General features: G+C 50.3%; 2 protein-coding genes across 3 annotated transcripts; one reads left to right on the forward strand and one right to left on the reverse strand.

Moving 5' to 3' along the window:
• Nucleotides 1-1561: 1561 nt before the first annotated feature.
• EMC8 (ER membrane protein complex subunit 8) lies at nt 1562-9320 on the reverse strand. Of its 2 annotated transcripts, XM_066327506.1 has the most exons (5): nt 9053-9314; nt 4682-4758; nt 3134-3203; nt 2548-2642; nt 2172-2427 (listed from the first exon to the last, which is right to left on the reverse strand). In XM_066327506.1, the coding sequence occupies exons 1-5, from the start codon at nt 9248-9250 to the stop codon at nt 2268-2270; spliced, it is 600 nt and encodes a 199-aa protein (XP_066183603.1). In that variant the 5' UTR covers nt 9251-9314; the 3' UTR covers nt 2172-2267. The 2 variants fall into 2 exon arrangements, with proteins under 2 accessions (XP_066183602.1, XP_066183603.1); XM_066327505.1 differs by lacking the exon at nt 3134-3203 and having other exon boundaries at nt 1562-2427; nt 9053-9320.
• Nucleotides 9321-10449: 1129 nt separating this feature from the next.
• On the forward strand, nt 10450-14736 carry COX4I1 (cytochrome c oxidase subunit 4I1). The gene is made up of 5 exons (XM_066327475.1): nt 10450-10513; nt 11283-11362; nt 12087-12251; nt 13503-13634; nt 14471-14736. The coding sequence occupies exons 2-5, from the start codon at nt 11284-11286 to the stop codon at nt 14605-14607; spliced, it is 513 nt and encodes a 170-aa protein (XP_066183572.1). The 5' UTR covers nt 10450-10513; nt 11283; the 3' UTR covers nt 14608-14736.
• Nucleotides 14737-15732: the final 996 nt, after the last annotated feature.

A 15732-nucleotide genomic window follows, 5' to 3' on the forward strand; every position in this document is an offset into this window, starting at 1 on the left:
GGCTTCCCTGAGCCCTGCAGCTTCCTCATTCTTTCAGGAGAGCCACGGTGGCTGCCTGGATTTATGGAATTGCTGCTTTTGTCCAGCCTTCAATGCAAATAGGCCAGGGGAGATAAGATCTGCAGGTTTGTCCTCTTCGCTTAAAGCCAGCCTGGGCTTCTGCTGGTGGCAAAAAAAAAAAAGAAATAAAAAAAAAATCCTCATTTGAAGGCAAAGGGAAGATTAAAAAAAAGGGGAAGACAAAGCAGTAAAAGCTGCTCCCCTGCCAGCACCGTGTCCCGGGTTAGTCCCAGGGAATATTCCAGCAGGTTACACACCGAGGAGACAAACTCTGCCTACCGGGGAGCAGGATTAGCCTGGATTTGCATATTTATGATCAAAGCTTGACTGGGAGATGCTGTTACAAAGAACAAGAAACACGTTTCTCGTGGCTCAGGAGATGCAGCAGCTCCTTTTGACAACTCCACACGAGGACTGTGGGCTAAGATAAGGATCTGCCTCTGGAACAATGCCTTGGATTTCGCTGGGTGTTTGTACCAAGCCCTCTTCCTGCAGCCTGGGTGCTTTGCATTCTGCTCCTGGGCTATCTTTCCCTACAGATTCCAGTGCAGCAGCCACTGGCATGTGTTATCTCGCTGGTTTTGGGAACTAAAGACATGTTTTGAGGCAACAAGTGAAAACATTTCCCTCTCCTGTAAGCCTGACTCAGCCTAGGGACGGTTCTTGACTTGGTGCCAATCTCTTTGGTAATCACACCTCACCCATGCACAGCAGGGAGATAAAAAACAAAGCGCCCAAAGCTTCCTCTCCTCCCTCTGACCTCACCTCGCCCTGTGGGATCTCACCTGCAGGGGGCTCCACAGCCTGGGGACATCCAGGGTTTATTCCCTGCTGCAAATGGGATTTCAGCTTTACCCCTTCCCTCTCCAAGACCAGCAGTAAAACTTGGGCTTAGTGACTCAAAATCAAGAGGTTCTGACAATTCCACTTTAAATAAGCCCGGGTTGGATGGGGCTTGGAGGAACTTGGCCATGGGGAAGGTGTCCCTGCCCATGGAATGAGCTGATCTTTAAGTCCCTTCCAACCCAAACTCTGCTGTGATTTTAACACTAAGATTGGAGAGAGGCAGATATTCCGTGGGTATTTGGATCTTCCTTGTAACAACATTTCTGGGCAGGAAGAGAAGGAAATCTGGTACTGAATATTAATTCTATCTACATTCAAAAGAGAAAGAAGTCTGGAGGAATTCTGTTGCAGGTTGCATTGCTGTGTTTAACTCCAGTTGGGCAAACAATCACGAGGAGAGAGGCAACAAGGCCTTACAAAGAGCTCTTCTAGGCTGGTATAAAGCTGCATTGTCCAGGAAACTGCTCCTTGGAAATAAATATTAATGGGAAAGACAAGGCAAGCTGAACTAGGCTGTATGCAAGCTCCCTGATTCCATGCACTCGGATCATGTGGAAAATGAGATCTCCTGATTAACCCCCTCCCCCCAAAATGCACAAAATGAATAAAGTATTTCACTACTGTAGACTCCCAACTGCAGATCCAAACTCAGCAGTGTGCTTCCAGTCCTTTTTATAAATCATTTACTTTGGGTTTAACACATTCAAGCAGTAACTGTGCTTTGCCAAGCCCAGGAGAGCAGGAAATCACCAGACTATTTGGGAATACTGCTTTGAAACTCTCTGTCATGCTAAAGCACTGCAAAACAGGTGACACATGAGCATGGAACATCCTCAGCAGTTTGCATTTTACTGTGCCAAGTGAGTAACAATTTCAATCCAAGCTAGAAGAAACCATTCACCTCCTATTTGATCTAATTGCCCTTAAAATCTCTCATCTGAGGACAGGATTGATTTTTTTTTTTTTTTGGAAAGGTATTTCCAGAAATCATTAAAAAGTAACCTCTCTAAAGATTAGAAAAGCTGAAGTCAAAAGTTTGGAATAGGAACCAGTGAGGGGGGGGGGCCAAGCAGAAGCAGTTCTGGTTTCCAAGGAATAGCAACATTCACTACAGGTTGGGATGGTGTCCACGAGGACAGCTGGGAGTGACAGCTGGCAGCTCTTCCAGGGAATGTCACCACCAACACTCCGTGGCTTTACGGGCACAGCACCGCGCCACGGGGCGGGCCACTCCTCTTTTTAACCAGTCAGCTTTCCACACAAGGTACTGAATATCCATTCTATTTACATTCAAAAATAGCATTTTTTCTCTCTTCAGTACAGAGTGGGGATGCCCGTGGGGGCAGGCAGGAGGGTCTCTCCTAGCAGAGGTGCAGCACAGCTTTGTTGATCTCCGGGTTCGTCCAGTCGTTGCGGATGTCGTCCAGGTGATTGTCGAAATCCACCAGGGTCTCGTAGGATTTGCTGTCCAGGAGGGAGGCAGCGATTCTCTGGGCTTCTGTCCAATCTTCACAGAAGTCACTGGGATGGAAAAGAACCGGCCATCAGTTGGAATCACCACGAAGAGCTCTGGAGGCCAGACAAGCTGGTTTTTTCTCCCCCCCTACTCCCCAAAGCCCAAGGAATTCCTGGCTCACTCACACGTGCGGGTCCTTGCACCTCCACTTGTTCTCGTGCAGCTCATACACGTGGATGGCAGGCTCCACGCACTCCATGGTGAACTTGGTGTTGTCAACCTGGGGTGGGACACACAAACATCACCTCAGTCTCCTCCTCGGCGGCCCAAGAGATGAAATAAATCAGAAATCAGTTTGTTAAAAAAAAAAAAAAAAAGAAAAAGAAAAAGGGGCATTTTACACCCATCCACGGTTTTACCCTCAAACTGCCAAATTTAAGCTGCCAAGCTTGTCACAGCACTCAGGAGGCAAAGCCCTGTTTGGGACATTAAATGCAAGGATTTAAGTTGCACAAGGAGGGCTGGAGCCAGAAACTGCTGCCTGAACATGTAGAGAAGGCCTCTAGTTCCTCTGAGGTGGCCGAGAGCTCACCACAGCCTCTCTGTGGACTTACTTTGTACTTCCCCACTCGCTGCATCTCCACCCCAGAGCATTTTGATGGGGAAGAGAAAAAACTGAATTCCTCATGAAAGGAGCCAGAGCACAGCATTTCCCTGGTGCAGCAGCAGGGTCAGAACACACAGGGGGGTGAGGAGAAGGAAGATCTTTACCATGATGAGCGCAGTGTCCGTGAAACCCTCGGCAATCCGGGAGGCCACTTTCTCTGCAACCTGGTTTGGGCTGGAGCAGAAGGGAAAAGGAACTGAGTGATGGGAGCCACAAGTTTCAGCTGAAAGCAGCAGGAAATGAACTCGGAGAGATGTGAGAGTGACTCTGGGTGCTTGTAAAACAGGAACAAGATAAAGGAGCTGATGCCACAGCTGACAAAAGGTTCTGCAGCACCCGAACTGGGGCTCGGCTGGGTTTAGGAATGGCTTTGGAATGACATGGAATCAACATTTTGTGATTTCGTATCTTCTTCCCCCAGACCAAAGACTCTGCCCTGGCAGGCATTTAAAAAAGAAACTGAGTTTCCTCCCCAGTCTGCACTGAAAACTTGTCCAAAATCAGATAACCTTTGAAAACCTTTACCACGTTTCAAAGGTGACAATCTCCATGTGGTGCCACTTGATGTGGTGTCAATGACAATCTCTGTGTGGTGCCAGTTATCTCCAGAGTTTTAAAACTGAAGTTCTAAAACACCATCAAGCCTGTGATATTATTTCAAACCTCAAAGAGAACAAACTGTAACTTCTCCTTAAAAATGGGTCCAGCAGATTTATAAGGAAAGGACAAATAATGCTTTGATCTCTTTTAGATCCCTCAGAAGTCACAAGTGTTAAAAAAAATAACTGAGTCTGAATATACATTAACAAATAACTGGAATCAGATCATCATGGAATGGTTTGGGTTGGGAGAGACCTTAAACATCCTCTTATTCCATCCCCTGCCATAGGTGGGACACCTTCCACTGTCCCAGGTTGCCCCAAGCTCCATCCAACCTTGGACACTTCCAGGGATGGGACATAATACTTTAAACAAGTTGCTCTTATTCTAATTAGTCCCAGTTCTTGATTTGTTCAATAGATAGAGAGGAAAACACAGAATACACAGATTTAAAATAAAACTGTGGCTCCACAGCAGGGTCCCTTATTGTTTAGTGAGTAATCTGAGTCAGCCAGCAGTGAAAAAATGAGTAATCCTGAGGAAAAGAAGTGATAAATAAGAGGTATCACTGCCTGACTGACATCATCTCCCACTTCTTTACCACACAACACACTGCTTGGGAAAAAAAAAAAAAAAAACCCTCAGCGATGACGAAGAAACTGAGAAACAATCAGGTCACTCCTGACTTCCCATAAGATCCTGGGAGCCGCCACACTTTCCAAGATCCATACTGCAAAACGAGCAAAAAAAAAACCCCACTCTGCAGATTTTGGCTTTTTCCCTGACAACTGCAACTGAAGGAGCTGGCACTGGTTCAATGAGTGGCCTTTTATAGCAGCCACGGGAGGAGAGGAGGGATTCTGCAGAGCCTGGAGTTGCTGCACCTGACCAAAGGCCACATCCCGCAGCCCCACGGAGACAATGTGGGAGCAGCTGACAGTTGTCAGAGGGAATCACACACACGCCTGATTTATGCGGATGATTGCTGCTGGCAGAGTCCAAGGTACTGAGCTAAAAGAGCAAACAGAAGGAAATATTGGCCCAACACACACCTGGCATCTTTCACGCGTTCGTTCGCCTGGTAATATCCAGCTATCACGTAGCTGTTCTCCTTGCACCAGGAATCAATCTGGAAAAGCAATGGGAACAATAAATCCTAAGGGGAAAAAAAAACCCAAAAAAACCAACCCAAACCCCTCCAGGATGAAGGAAATAAATAAAGAACGACCCAAGAGGAAGGAAATCTCCTGGCTTGTCCTGTAAATAAACCGGCGTTGCTCCATCTCTGCCACGGGGCTCTTGAAATAAATCCATATTTCTGTCTGGCTCTGGGCGTGCTCACTGCTGCCTTTGATTTAGCTGGGATGGAGAAACCCAGCAGAGCACTTGGAGAAGGATGGGAAGCATTAACCAAATGGAGCAAAAGAGCAAGGAGCTGTCTCAGTCAAAGCCTGGCCTAAATCTGAGTGACAGGACAATTAAGCTCAGCCTGGAGAGGCTTTGGGTCTCACCCACCAATGGCTGGGACAATTTCCTGTCAGTGTTCACCTGCCAAGGCACTTCAGGGAATGTGGAGGATGTGTGGCTGCCCTGCCCTTGCAGACAGGTTTTATTTCTAATGTCACATTTCTGGGGGGAAATTGCAGCCATTTGGGGCCTGCATGAGAAAGTAAAAGCTCGAGGTGAAAGGTAAACGTGAGGCAGAAGTTTGTCCCATTTAGCAGCTTTTCAACTGAAATAAAATTCTTTTCCTTTGGGAGTCCTGCCTTATTGAACATCTCTGTGTAAATGCTTAAACGTGGATTTTTTTGGCATAGAATTTACACAAGTTTTGATTTGCACAAGTACAAAACTCAGGCCTGCTCTGTTGGTTGTTGCTTTTTAATTAAATGAGTTTAAACACTGCTGTTCTTGCTGCTTTAAACTGGAGCTGAATTCCTCCCGCTGAGTCTGACTTTGAAAATATCTATATATATTATATCTATATCTATATATATAATGTTTTTCCTTAGAATTGAGGGTATCAAGTCAGCAGAGCATTTTCCTTTGCAGTCCCTAGAGAGCACGGCCTCAAAAAACCCTCCCCAGCTCTATTAAAAAGGCCTCCAAAAATACATCTGGTGCTGACCTGTCACATCCTGGGAGTCAAATCAATCTCATTTTCAGCAATAATTATTGTATTAGACTGCAGAACCAACCAAACAAAACAGCCATGCGAATAATCCAAGGAATGACACGGATTTAAGTGATTAAATTAAAAAAAAAAAAAAGCTGTGCAGCCCTGCAAGAGCTTCAATTCCAAACCCATTTTGAGGGCTTAGGACTCTGGTTTTAATTGTTAGTGGTTTGAAAGCTTGGCATTAGAGCCAGCAGCCCAGACAGTAAAATTAAAAATAATAGTAATAATTATTAAAAAAACCCAAACCCTCCATCCATTTAAAAATTAAAAACCACAATCCTAAATCCATTTTTGTTCCATACCAAAAACTGCCTTGAAAAGAAAGAAGAGAACGATTTTAAGTTCTCACTTTCCTAACTGATAATTAATAATTTCTTCTGCATAAAAAACAAAGGGAGGAAAAAAAAAAAAAACCCAAAACATTTTGGAATGAAAGCTGTTTCCAGCACTGTCCCCACAGGTATCCTGCAGCAATTAGCTCCTAGTAGAAATATTAGAAATAATTTTTAATATTAGAAATATTTTTAACATTAGAAATAGTTTTAACCACATCCAGTCCTGCCAAGGAAAAAATCCAACGTGGCTTTGCTTTGCTGCAGCCACCAGGGCTGGAAAACCCCGGGAGGAGGAGGAGGAAAAGGAAAAGGAGGAGGAAGAAAAGGAGGAGGAAGAGGAAGAGGAAAAGGAGAAGGAGTTAAAGGAGAAGGAGGAGGAGGAAAAGGAGGAGGAAGAGGAAAAGAAGGAAAAGGAGGAAGAGGAGGAGGAAGAAAAGGAGGAAAAGGAGGAGGAAGAAAAGGAGGAGGAAGAGGAGGAGGAAAAGGGGGAGAAAAATGAGGAGGAGGAAGAGCAGGAAAAGGAGGAGGAGGAGGAAAAGGAGGAGGAGGAAAACGAGAAGGAAGAAAAGGAAGAGGAAGAGGAAGAGGAAGAGGAAGAGGAAGAGGAAGAGGAAGAGGAAGAGGAAGAGGAAGAGGAAAGGGAGGAGAGAAGAAGAAAAGGAGGAGGAAAAAAGGAGGAGGAGGAAGAGCAGGAAAAGGAAGAGGAGGAAAAGGAGGAGGAAGAGGAGGAGGAAAAGGGGGAGAAAAATGAGGAGGAGGAAGAGCAGGAAAAGGAGGAGGAAGAGGAGGAAAAGGAGGAGAAGGAAGAAAAGAAGGAGGAGGAGGAAGAAAAGGAGGAGGAGGAAAAGGAGGAGGAGGAGCTGAGCGCTGCTCCAGGAGAGGGAAGTGCTCCTTGGTTTCTCCTTTTTGGAGCTGTGGCTGTAAAACCACATCAATCAGCTGAGAAACTCAGAGGCTTTTTCTTTATTCACTTTTCCCTAATGACCCTGCCTTGGAAAAGGGTTTCAAAGGGCAAATTAAACACGGGAGTTTCTGCTCTGCCCTCTGGAGCTACAAATCTCGGGAAATCAGAGAGTCCTGGAGTATCCTGAGCTGGGAGGGACCCTCAAGGATCATCAATCCAACTCCTGGCCCTGCACAGACACCCCAAAATCCTTCCCAGTGCCTGGGAGCGCTGTCCAAACGCTCCTGGAGCTCTGGAAACTTTGGGAATGTGAGCATTCCCTGGGGAATTCAGGGCCCCAGCACTCCCTGGAGGTGTTTGTTTGGGTTTTTTTTTACTCCTTGAAAGTTTTAGGTGGCAAAACCTTCAAGTTTGGAAGTCTCTCCTGTATTTTCAGATTGAATCTGGAGATTTTTTGCTCCTGTCCCATCCTGGGATGACTCAGGGCAGGGAAGAGGAGGTGAAACTCGTGGGGTTGGTTCTGAAAACCCTCCCACAGAGCCACCCTGGGCCAACAATCAGCAATTATTGAACCTGGAAAGAAGCAGATCCCATGAAATCCTGCCACAGCTGTCAAATCCTTTAGAAATGAAGCTGCTTTGCTACAAAAATTCCAGTTTAAGCACCCTGATCTCCCTGGTTTATTCTGGATCCACGTTGTTCAGATGTGGAATCATCTTCTTCCAGCCTTTTCCATGAGAAAATCTGATTTGACAGCTGCTCTGACAGGATTTATTGACACCTTTGCCTTTGTTTAAACCCAGAACAGCAGCAAAAGGCCCCAGGGCTCTTGTAAAATTCTGTATTTTAAGGGATCACAGCAGTGGCTGTGAACCACAGAGAGCTGCAGAAAATCCTAAATACTGTGGGAAACACCAAGAGCTTCCAATCTTCACCATTTTGTACCAAAACCTGAGAGTAAATAAGTAAAATCCTGCCATTGCTTTGGCTCCAGGATAATTTTCTTCCTGTAGATGTTGCAAGAAACAGGATTTATTTCCTAATAACCCGATCCTGCTGCAAGATCTACACTAAAAAGCTGCACTGAAGGCCTAAAGTTTACCAAAATTCCCTGCCACAAAGCCTGTGGAAAGACGTTTAATCCTGATTTAATGAAAACACACAGCACCCTGCTACTCCTACACTGCTGTAAATGTATTTAAAATGACAAATTCCGTGTGTTTTATGGTAAAATAAAACACAGGGCTCAGGCTCAGCTCCTGCCCCTGTGCCTCTGGCTGCACTTCATCAGTTCCAGGCTTCACAAAGATGCCAATAACATTCCCGTGGCATCATCTCAGCTGAAGAAAACTGGAACTTATCTATGAGTAACTGGGATTTGTTTCCAATTAAAATCTTTATCGATATGAAAAGGACTGAGGGTAATGTTAAAGGCGAGTCTGGAGAAACCAGAAATTTGTGATTTTTAATGCTGTCAAAAAGGGACAGATCTTCTTTTGCTCACAATGATATAATCATGGAATCATGGAGTGGTTTGGGCTGGAGGGGATGTTAAAACTCATCCCATTCCACCTCCCACCATCCCAGGCTGCTCCAAGCCCTGTCCAGCCTGGCCTTGGGCACTTCCAGAGATCCAGGGGCAGCCACAGCTTCTCTGGGCACCTGAGCCAGGGCCTGCCCACCCTCACAGGGAGGAATTCCTGCCCAAAATCCCCTCTAAATCCAGTCTGGCAGTGGGAAGCCATTCCCTGTGTCCTGTCCCTCCATCCCTTATCCCAAATCCCTCTCCAGCTCTCCTGGAGCCCCTTTAGGCTCTGGAAAGCGCTCTGAGCTCTCCCTGGAGCTCTCCTTTCTCCATGCGAACACCCCCAGCTCTCCCAGCAGAGTTTTCCCAACCTCTGGAGCATCTCCACGGCCGCTCCAGCAGCTCCACACCCTGCCTCGGACCCCCCAAACTCCGCCCCGACCCTTGCGCACCCCGCTCATCCCTGCGGGAACACCTCACCAGGGTCAGGGCCACCTCCAGCATGGGAGCGAGCGCCAGCGTGCCGTGGAAGAGCGGGATGCAATCCACGAACAGCGCGGGCTGAGGCGGCCGCGGGGCCGGCGGGCGCTCGGCCACCAGCAGCCCGTTCACGGCGCAGTGCGGGTACTTGGCGCCGTGCAGAACCATCTTGCAGTAAGCTTGCGTGGTCAGCTTCATGGTGCCGTGTCCCGGTCCCGGTCCCGGCCCGGTCCCGCTGCCCGCCTCACGCCGCTGCCCGCCCGCCGCCAAGCGCAGCCGCCTGTCGCGAAGCGCCGCCAAGCGCGGCCGGCTTTTGCGACAGCGGCTTTGGGGTGGCTTTGGGGCGTGGGGAGGACCCCAAAACTCCGTGGGATGGGGAGTGTGAGGGGCAGCGCGGAGCAGGGCGGGCTGGCTGCTTTGGGTGCCAGCGGTGCCGTGGAATCACGGAGTGGCAGCGTGGATGAGGTCGGGAAAAACCTTCTGGGATTGGAAAAGTTCTCTGGGATCGTCCAGTCCAACCTGTGACCGATCACCTCCATGTCGTGGTTTGGGTTGGAAGTGCCTTAAAGGTCATCCACTTCCAAGCCTGACACCTTCCACTATCCCAGGTTGCTCCAAGCCCCATCCAGCCTGGCCTTGGACGCTGTCAGGGATGCGGCATCCCGAGTAATAAAGGAAAAAAAGGTTTCTGTATAAAAGGTGACACTCCAGATTACTTCAGTGATGCCTCAGCCACATTTGTCCCCAGCTGTCACACTGATCTCTGCCCCATCCAAACACCTGGAAACTCTCGCTGCTTTTTCCATCCTGGATTTTGGCCCGTCATGGGCTCCAAACCTTGAACCCTGTGTCCGGTTCTGGGCTCCCAGAAGAAGACATTGAGGGGCAGGAGGGTGTCCAGGGCAGGGAATGGAGCTGGGAAGGGGCTGGAGAATCCTGAGGGAGCTGGAAAGGGGCTGAGCCTGGAGAAAAGGAGCTCAGGGGGGACCTTGTGGCTCTGCACAATCCCTGACAGGAGGGGACAGCCAGAGGGGCTCTGCTCCCAGGGAACAGGGACAGGAGCAGAGGGAACAGCCTCAGGCTGGGCCAGGGGAGGCTCAGAGCGGACAGCAGCAGGAATTTCCCCATGGAAATGGTGCTCAGGAACGGGAACTGCCCAGGGAGGGTTGGATCCCCATCCCTGGAGGTGTCCCAGGAAGGGCTGCAGGTGGCACTCAGTGCTCCGGGCTGGTGACAAGGTAACAATCGATCACAGTTTGGATCCATGACCTTGGAGCTCTTTTCCACCCTCAAACATCCCGGGATCTTGCGAAGGCGGGATAAACCTCCAGCGGCGGTCCGCCCGCATCCCGACATCCCCCGCGCGGGCGCCGCTCCGGCCGGGCCCCTCGCTCCCGGCGTGCACCGCGCTTCCGCCCGCGCTTCCTTCCGGTCCCGCCCGCCGTAGAGGACGGTCGCCAGGTCGTGGGGCTGGGACGGGCCGGGAGGAGGCCGGGAACGGGCCGGGAACCGGCTGGGAACGGGCTGGGAGGGATAACGGAGCCCCCTCCGGCATCTCTATCCGCGCCCGGGCTGAGGGGGCAGCGCCGCTTGGGGGAGTGCGGCGAGGGGTGTGAGGGGGGAGCGCCGCGACCCCTCCCGCGGCTTTCGGCCTGTCCGTGCGCGGTTCTGTCACCGGTGTCGCGACATAGCGAGCGGGACTGAGGTGACAGTCAGGGAGGGCAAGGTCAGGGGCAGACAGCGGGTCCTTGAGGGAGCTCGAGCGGCTTTGGGCCGAGATGGGGTCAGCGGAGGAACTCGAATCCCGTGTGGGTGGGAATCCCGTGTCTGGGCTCCTGCCCTTCCCCGGGATGTGCCGGGGCTGCTCCCTGCTGAGGGGTCGCTGCAGCGCCTGTGGGATGCGCTTGGGCTCGCCTCGCTTGGGGCTCCTGGAATGCGCCCAGGAACGGTTTATTTTGGAATTACAACGTTCTGGAATGGTGATTTAAATAAGAGAACGTCCTTCGCTTCTAGTGCAGGAGGCTCGGGTTAAAAACCGGGAGAGAAAGGCTCGTCCAAGTCAGTTTAGTGGGAGAATATCTCAGCAAATATCCTTGTCAGCATGGAGTGATGCCCTTTGGAGAAGGAGCAGGAAATCTTCAGGCTGTATTTTCTTTAATATATATATAAACTGGTGGAGAATGTTCGTATTTCCCCTTTGGGCACTGACTGTTGCTGCCTGCCCCTGCAGGATGTTGGCTTCCAGAGTGTTCAGCCTGGTCGGGAGGAGATCCATCTCCACCTCCCTGTGCCTCAGGGCACATGGACACGGTGGGTCCCGGCTGCTGGGGGTCAGGGAGGGAACAGCACAGGGCCTGGAGGGGAGGAGCACAAAAAAGCTGCTCTGGGTGGGCTGTGGGTGAGGGGAGAGCTGGGATGGAGGGAGCTTGGGGACCTGGCAGGAATCAAAATCATGGGATCGTTCCGGTGGGAGAAGAGCTCCAACGTCACTGAGTCTAAGCTGTGCCCAATGCCCACCTTGTCCCCAGCCCAGAGCTCTGAGTGGAAATTCCTGGGAGACCTCCAGGGATGGGGATCCAGACCTCCCTGGGCAGTTCCAGTCCCTGAGCACCATTTCCATGGGGAAATTCCTGCTGCTGTCCGCCCTGAGCCTCCCCTGGCCCAGCCTGAGGCCGTTCCCTCTGCTCCTGTCCCTGTTCCCTGGGAGCAGAGCTCAAAGGCTGTCCCCTCCTGTCAGGGATTGTGCAGAGCCACAAAGTCCCCCCTGAGCTCCTTTTCTCCAGGCTGAGCCTGGATCCCTGGAAATCTCCAAGGCCAGGCTGGACAGGAATCCTGGGACAGTGGGAACTTTCCCTGGCCATGGCTGGGGATGGAATTGAGATGAGCTTTAAGATCCTTCCCAAACCATCCCGTAATTCCATCCTTACGCCTTCACAACGGGGATTTATCCTAAACCTCCTGGCGTCCTGCACGAGTGCCCTGAGGGCCCAGAGGGCTCTGTGCAGGCCCCTGATGTCGCTGTGCCCTGAAGCAGGCGTGGTGAAGGCTGAGGATTACACCCTGCCCGCCTACGTGGACCGGCGGGACGTGCCCCTGCCCGAGGTGGCCTTTGTCAAGGACCTGTCGGCGCAGCAGCGGGCGCTCAAGGAGAAGGAGAAGGCGTCCTGGAATGCCCTGTCCGCCGAGGAGAAGGTGGAATGTGAGTTTTGGGCATGCTCTGAGGGACCTGCCGGGCAACAACAGCGGGGTTTCCATGTTCAGCCTGGTGGAATGGGGTTAGGTGGGGAGGGAGTGGGAAGATCAGCTCGTTTCACCATCCCAGGGTGCTCCATACCCCATCCAGCCTGGCCTTGGGCACTGCCAGGGAGCCAGGGGCAGCCACAGCTTCTCTCCAGGGCCTCCCCACCCTCACAGGGATTGATTCCTTCCCAATATCCCACATAAACCCCCTCAGCTTGAAGCCATTCCCCTTGTCTTGTCACTCCAGGCCCTTGTCAAAAGTCTTTTGACAGTTTTTTGTTCCAGGTCATGCTTGGAACAGCTCTTAATCCCTGTTTTTCCCAGTGTCTGTGAGCAGAGCTGATCCATGGAGGAATTTACTTACTGTGGAGCTCCTTGTGTGTGCTCCATGGTTTTTACTCCCAAGATCTTTGATGCTGGTGCAGAACATGAAATGCCCCTGCTGTGGCTTCTGTTCTACATCTGAGGTCACATTCAGCCATTCCTTCCTCTTCCAGAAACCAAATAATAATAATAATTAGATTTATTTCCTGCTTCCCATCTGCTTTCAACAAGCCAAGAAAGAAAATTCCTTCAATACAACAACGTGCCAATGTTATTCCAGCTGAGTGAAGTGAGCCCCAAACACAGATTTGAATGTTAATAACCACTGACCTTGGCATGAACCAAATTCCAGCTAATGGAAGTTCCCCGTGGGGGTTTTGACTTGCAAAGAAATCTGCCTCATCTTACCCTAACTGCTTTCCTGGTATGAAGGGAGAACCTGGTCTGGGAAAGGTTTAAAACTTTTTGAGCAATTGCCTCAAATTTTCTGTGGCTTTGGATTTTGAATTCCTGTGGATTTCAGTGGCAGCTGAGGAGCCTTTTGAGCTTGAAACATTCCTGTTGGAATTATTTCTGCTAGGAAGCTTTGGGGTCAATAACCACACTGGGAATTGCAGGGGAGGATGGAGAACTCCCAGTTTTCCTTCTTTCAGGCCTGTCCTGTAACTTGTGCCCAACTTTAGGATTATCTGTAAAATGGAGACTAAAATTGATGTGGGGGTGAAACAACTGATTGACTTTGGTGTGTGCCAAACTTAATTTAACATCCATCCCCTTTTGGGCAGCCTCAGGCTTCTTTCACCTCCCTCTGCAGAATTCCTGGTCACCTGCAAATCCCAGGAAAAGTTAAAAGAGAGGATTTGATAGTTTTTTTTCTCCCCCTCAGTGTATCGGATAAAATTCAACGAGACTTACGCAGAGATGAAGAAAGGGACAAACGAGTGGAAAACCATCCTGGGGGGAGTTCTGTTCTTCCTTGGTCTCACTGGATTTGTCCTCATCTGGCAGAAGCACTTCAGTAAGTAAACTCTGCCCTGGAGAGTGGGATCAGGAGGTGCCTGATGGGAATTCTGTGGGGTCAGGGTTTAGGGAACAGCCAGAACAGGGATGTCCCAGCTGGAGGTGTCTCTTAACCCCTGAAAACTCCATCCTGGAGCTGTAACCTGTGGGCATGGAGCAGAAATATTCGGGAAGCTGACTCACAAAAAGGGAGTGGAGCTTTGGGAGGACAGGAAGTGGAAGGGAATGGGTGGTGAGATTCCTGATCCCAGAGCTTCCCCTCTTTTGCTGCCTTGGGTAGTGAACATTTGGGTTTCTGCCACGTTTGGCTGCTTGCCCAGCTAAAGATCCAACCTCCAGGGAGCCTCCAGCTGCCAGGAGGCAGAGCAGCAGTTAAAGGAGCTGCTGCCTGCCTTGAGGCTCCCAAAAGAAAGGAAAGCAGGAAGCTGTTATCTTGGTGATAAAGGAAACCACTGGAGAATCCATTTGGGAATGTGGTCTGAGCTGGATGCTGCAGAAAGTGGATGCAGGGAGTGGAGATTTGAACAGATCACAGAATCACAGGCTGGTTCGAGTTGGAAGGGATCTTTGAAGATTATCCCATTTCCCCTCCATCCACAGACAGGGACACTTCCCACTATCCCAGGTTTCTCCAAGCCCTGTCCAACCTGGCCTTGAACACTTCCAGGGATGGAGCAATCACAGCTTCTCTGGGCAGCCTGCTCCAGTGGGGTGACTTTAGGGGGAATAAAAACCCTTTTATCAGTGAAACTTAGCCCAAAATTCCCAACTTGCTGACGTGGCATGAGGACATAATTCCATAATTAATTCCCTAATTCCCTTCCCACCCTGCAGTGTACGGCCCCATCCCTCACACCTTCTCTGAGGAGTGGGTGTCTGCTCAGACCAAGAGGATGTTGGACATGAGGGTGAACCCTGTGGAGGGCATCTCAGCCCAGTGGGATTTTGACAAGAACGAATGGAAGAAATAAAGCAACTCAGTGGAACCTGCTCTGCTTGAACGTGAAATGATTCCATCACCCGTGTGTGACCTCGTTGCTTGTTGTACTGGAACACCCTCTCCACCTCCAGAAATGCTAATAAATGTCTGGTTAACTTGACAGGTGCCTGGTGCTGGTCTCTGGATGGGTTTGTTGGGGTGGGATATTGGGTTCCTGAACGAGATTTGCTTCCTGGCAAATGTTTGCAGGGCTAAGAAAGCTGCTGCCAAATTTCTCCCTTCAGCTGAGCTGGTGTCTCCTGGATTCTGCAGGTTTTGAGCTCTTAATCCCTGTTTATCCCAGTGTCTCTGTGAGCAGAGCTGATCCGTGAAGGAATTTTTTAATTCTGATGCAGCTCCTTGTGTGCCCACACGTGGACATCCATGGTTTTTATTCCCAAGATCTTTGGTCTCTCTGATCCCTGCCCCTCTGAGGACTAAACCAGGCTTGGACTTCAGTTTGCTCTTTTTCTGATGGGAGAGGAAACCATCAGAGAACTTGATGTTGTGGTTTAGGAGCTGTGGTGGGGTCACAGCCACTTGCTGGCCCCTCTTTCCTTCCACCCAGAAATTTGGAAAGGTTTTTAAGGTGAAGTAATCCCGTGGGAATTAAGCACTGAGCTCCCCTTCCTACGCCTGAGAAATCCCTGAAGTGATAAATTTGTTTCTGGGGTGCTGAGAAGAATGAGAGTGACAGTCCCAGGCTGGTGATGGCTGGAATTCTGCTTTTCCCTGCTTTTTGCACAGCTCCAGCCTCTGGCAGCTTGAGAGCACTGACCATGGAGCTTCCAGGGGTTTGTGCCTGGAAAATTCCTGTTTTGGAGCAAATGGAGTTCCGGTGCTGCTGGGATTAGGGAGTTGTTCCTTCCCAAAAGGCTGTGGAACCCCAGGGAGGGCAGGAGAGAAACCTGAGCCTTGCCATGATCCCAGCTCTTTATTTCATCCTCCCCTTGGCACCAGGCACTCTGTGCTCCCTTTCCCTCTGGGGCGGCAGCGGGACCCTCCGGAGCAGCCTGCAGGTGAGCTGAGTTTGCCAGGCCTCTGCTTGCTCCCCTCCTGGAGTGTTTCCCTTCCTCCTGCCCTTGGAGGGGCTCAGATCTCACCATCCTCCCCGGGA

Source organism: Sylvia atricapilla, chromosome 12 (genome assembly GCF_009819655.1).
Source record: "Sylvia atricapilla isolate bSylAtr1 chromosome 12, bSylAtr1.pri, whole genome shotgun sequence".
Taxonomy (NCBI): domain Eukaryota; kingdom Metazoa; phylum Chordata; class Aves; order Passeriformes; family Sylviidae; genus Sylvia; species Sylvia atricapilla.

Bases quoted from the DNA above. Each gene is read 5' to 3' on its own strand.
- EMC8 (XM_066327505.1), bottom strand. From the start codon at position 9,250: ATGAAGCTGACCACGCAAGCTTACTGCAAGATGGTTCTGCACGGCGCC. The intron at 2,643-4,681 runs GTGTGTGTTGGG...GTCCCACCCCAG, and splicing joins GAACGCGTGAAAGATGCCAG to GTTGACAACACCAAGTTCAC. The intron at 2,428-2,547 runs GTGAGTGAGCCA...TTTCCATCCCAG, and splicing joins AGGTGCAAGGACCCGCACGT to TGACTTCTGTGAAGATTGGA.
- COX4I1 (XM_066327475.1), top strand. From the start codon at position 11,284: ATGTTGGCTTCCAGAGTGTTCAGCCTGGTCGGGAGGAGATCCATCTCC. The intron at 11,363-12,086 runs GTGGGTCCCGGC...GCCCTGAAGCAG, and splicing joins CCTCAGGGCACATGGACACG to GCGTGGTGAAGGCTGAGGAT. The intron at 13,635-14,470 runs GTAAGTAAACTC...CCCACCCTGCAG, and splicing joins CATCTGGCAGAAGCACTTCA to TGTACGGCCCCATCCCTCAC.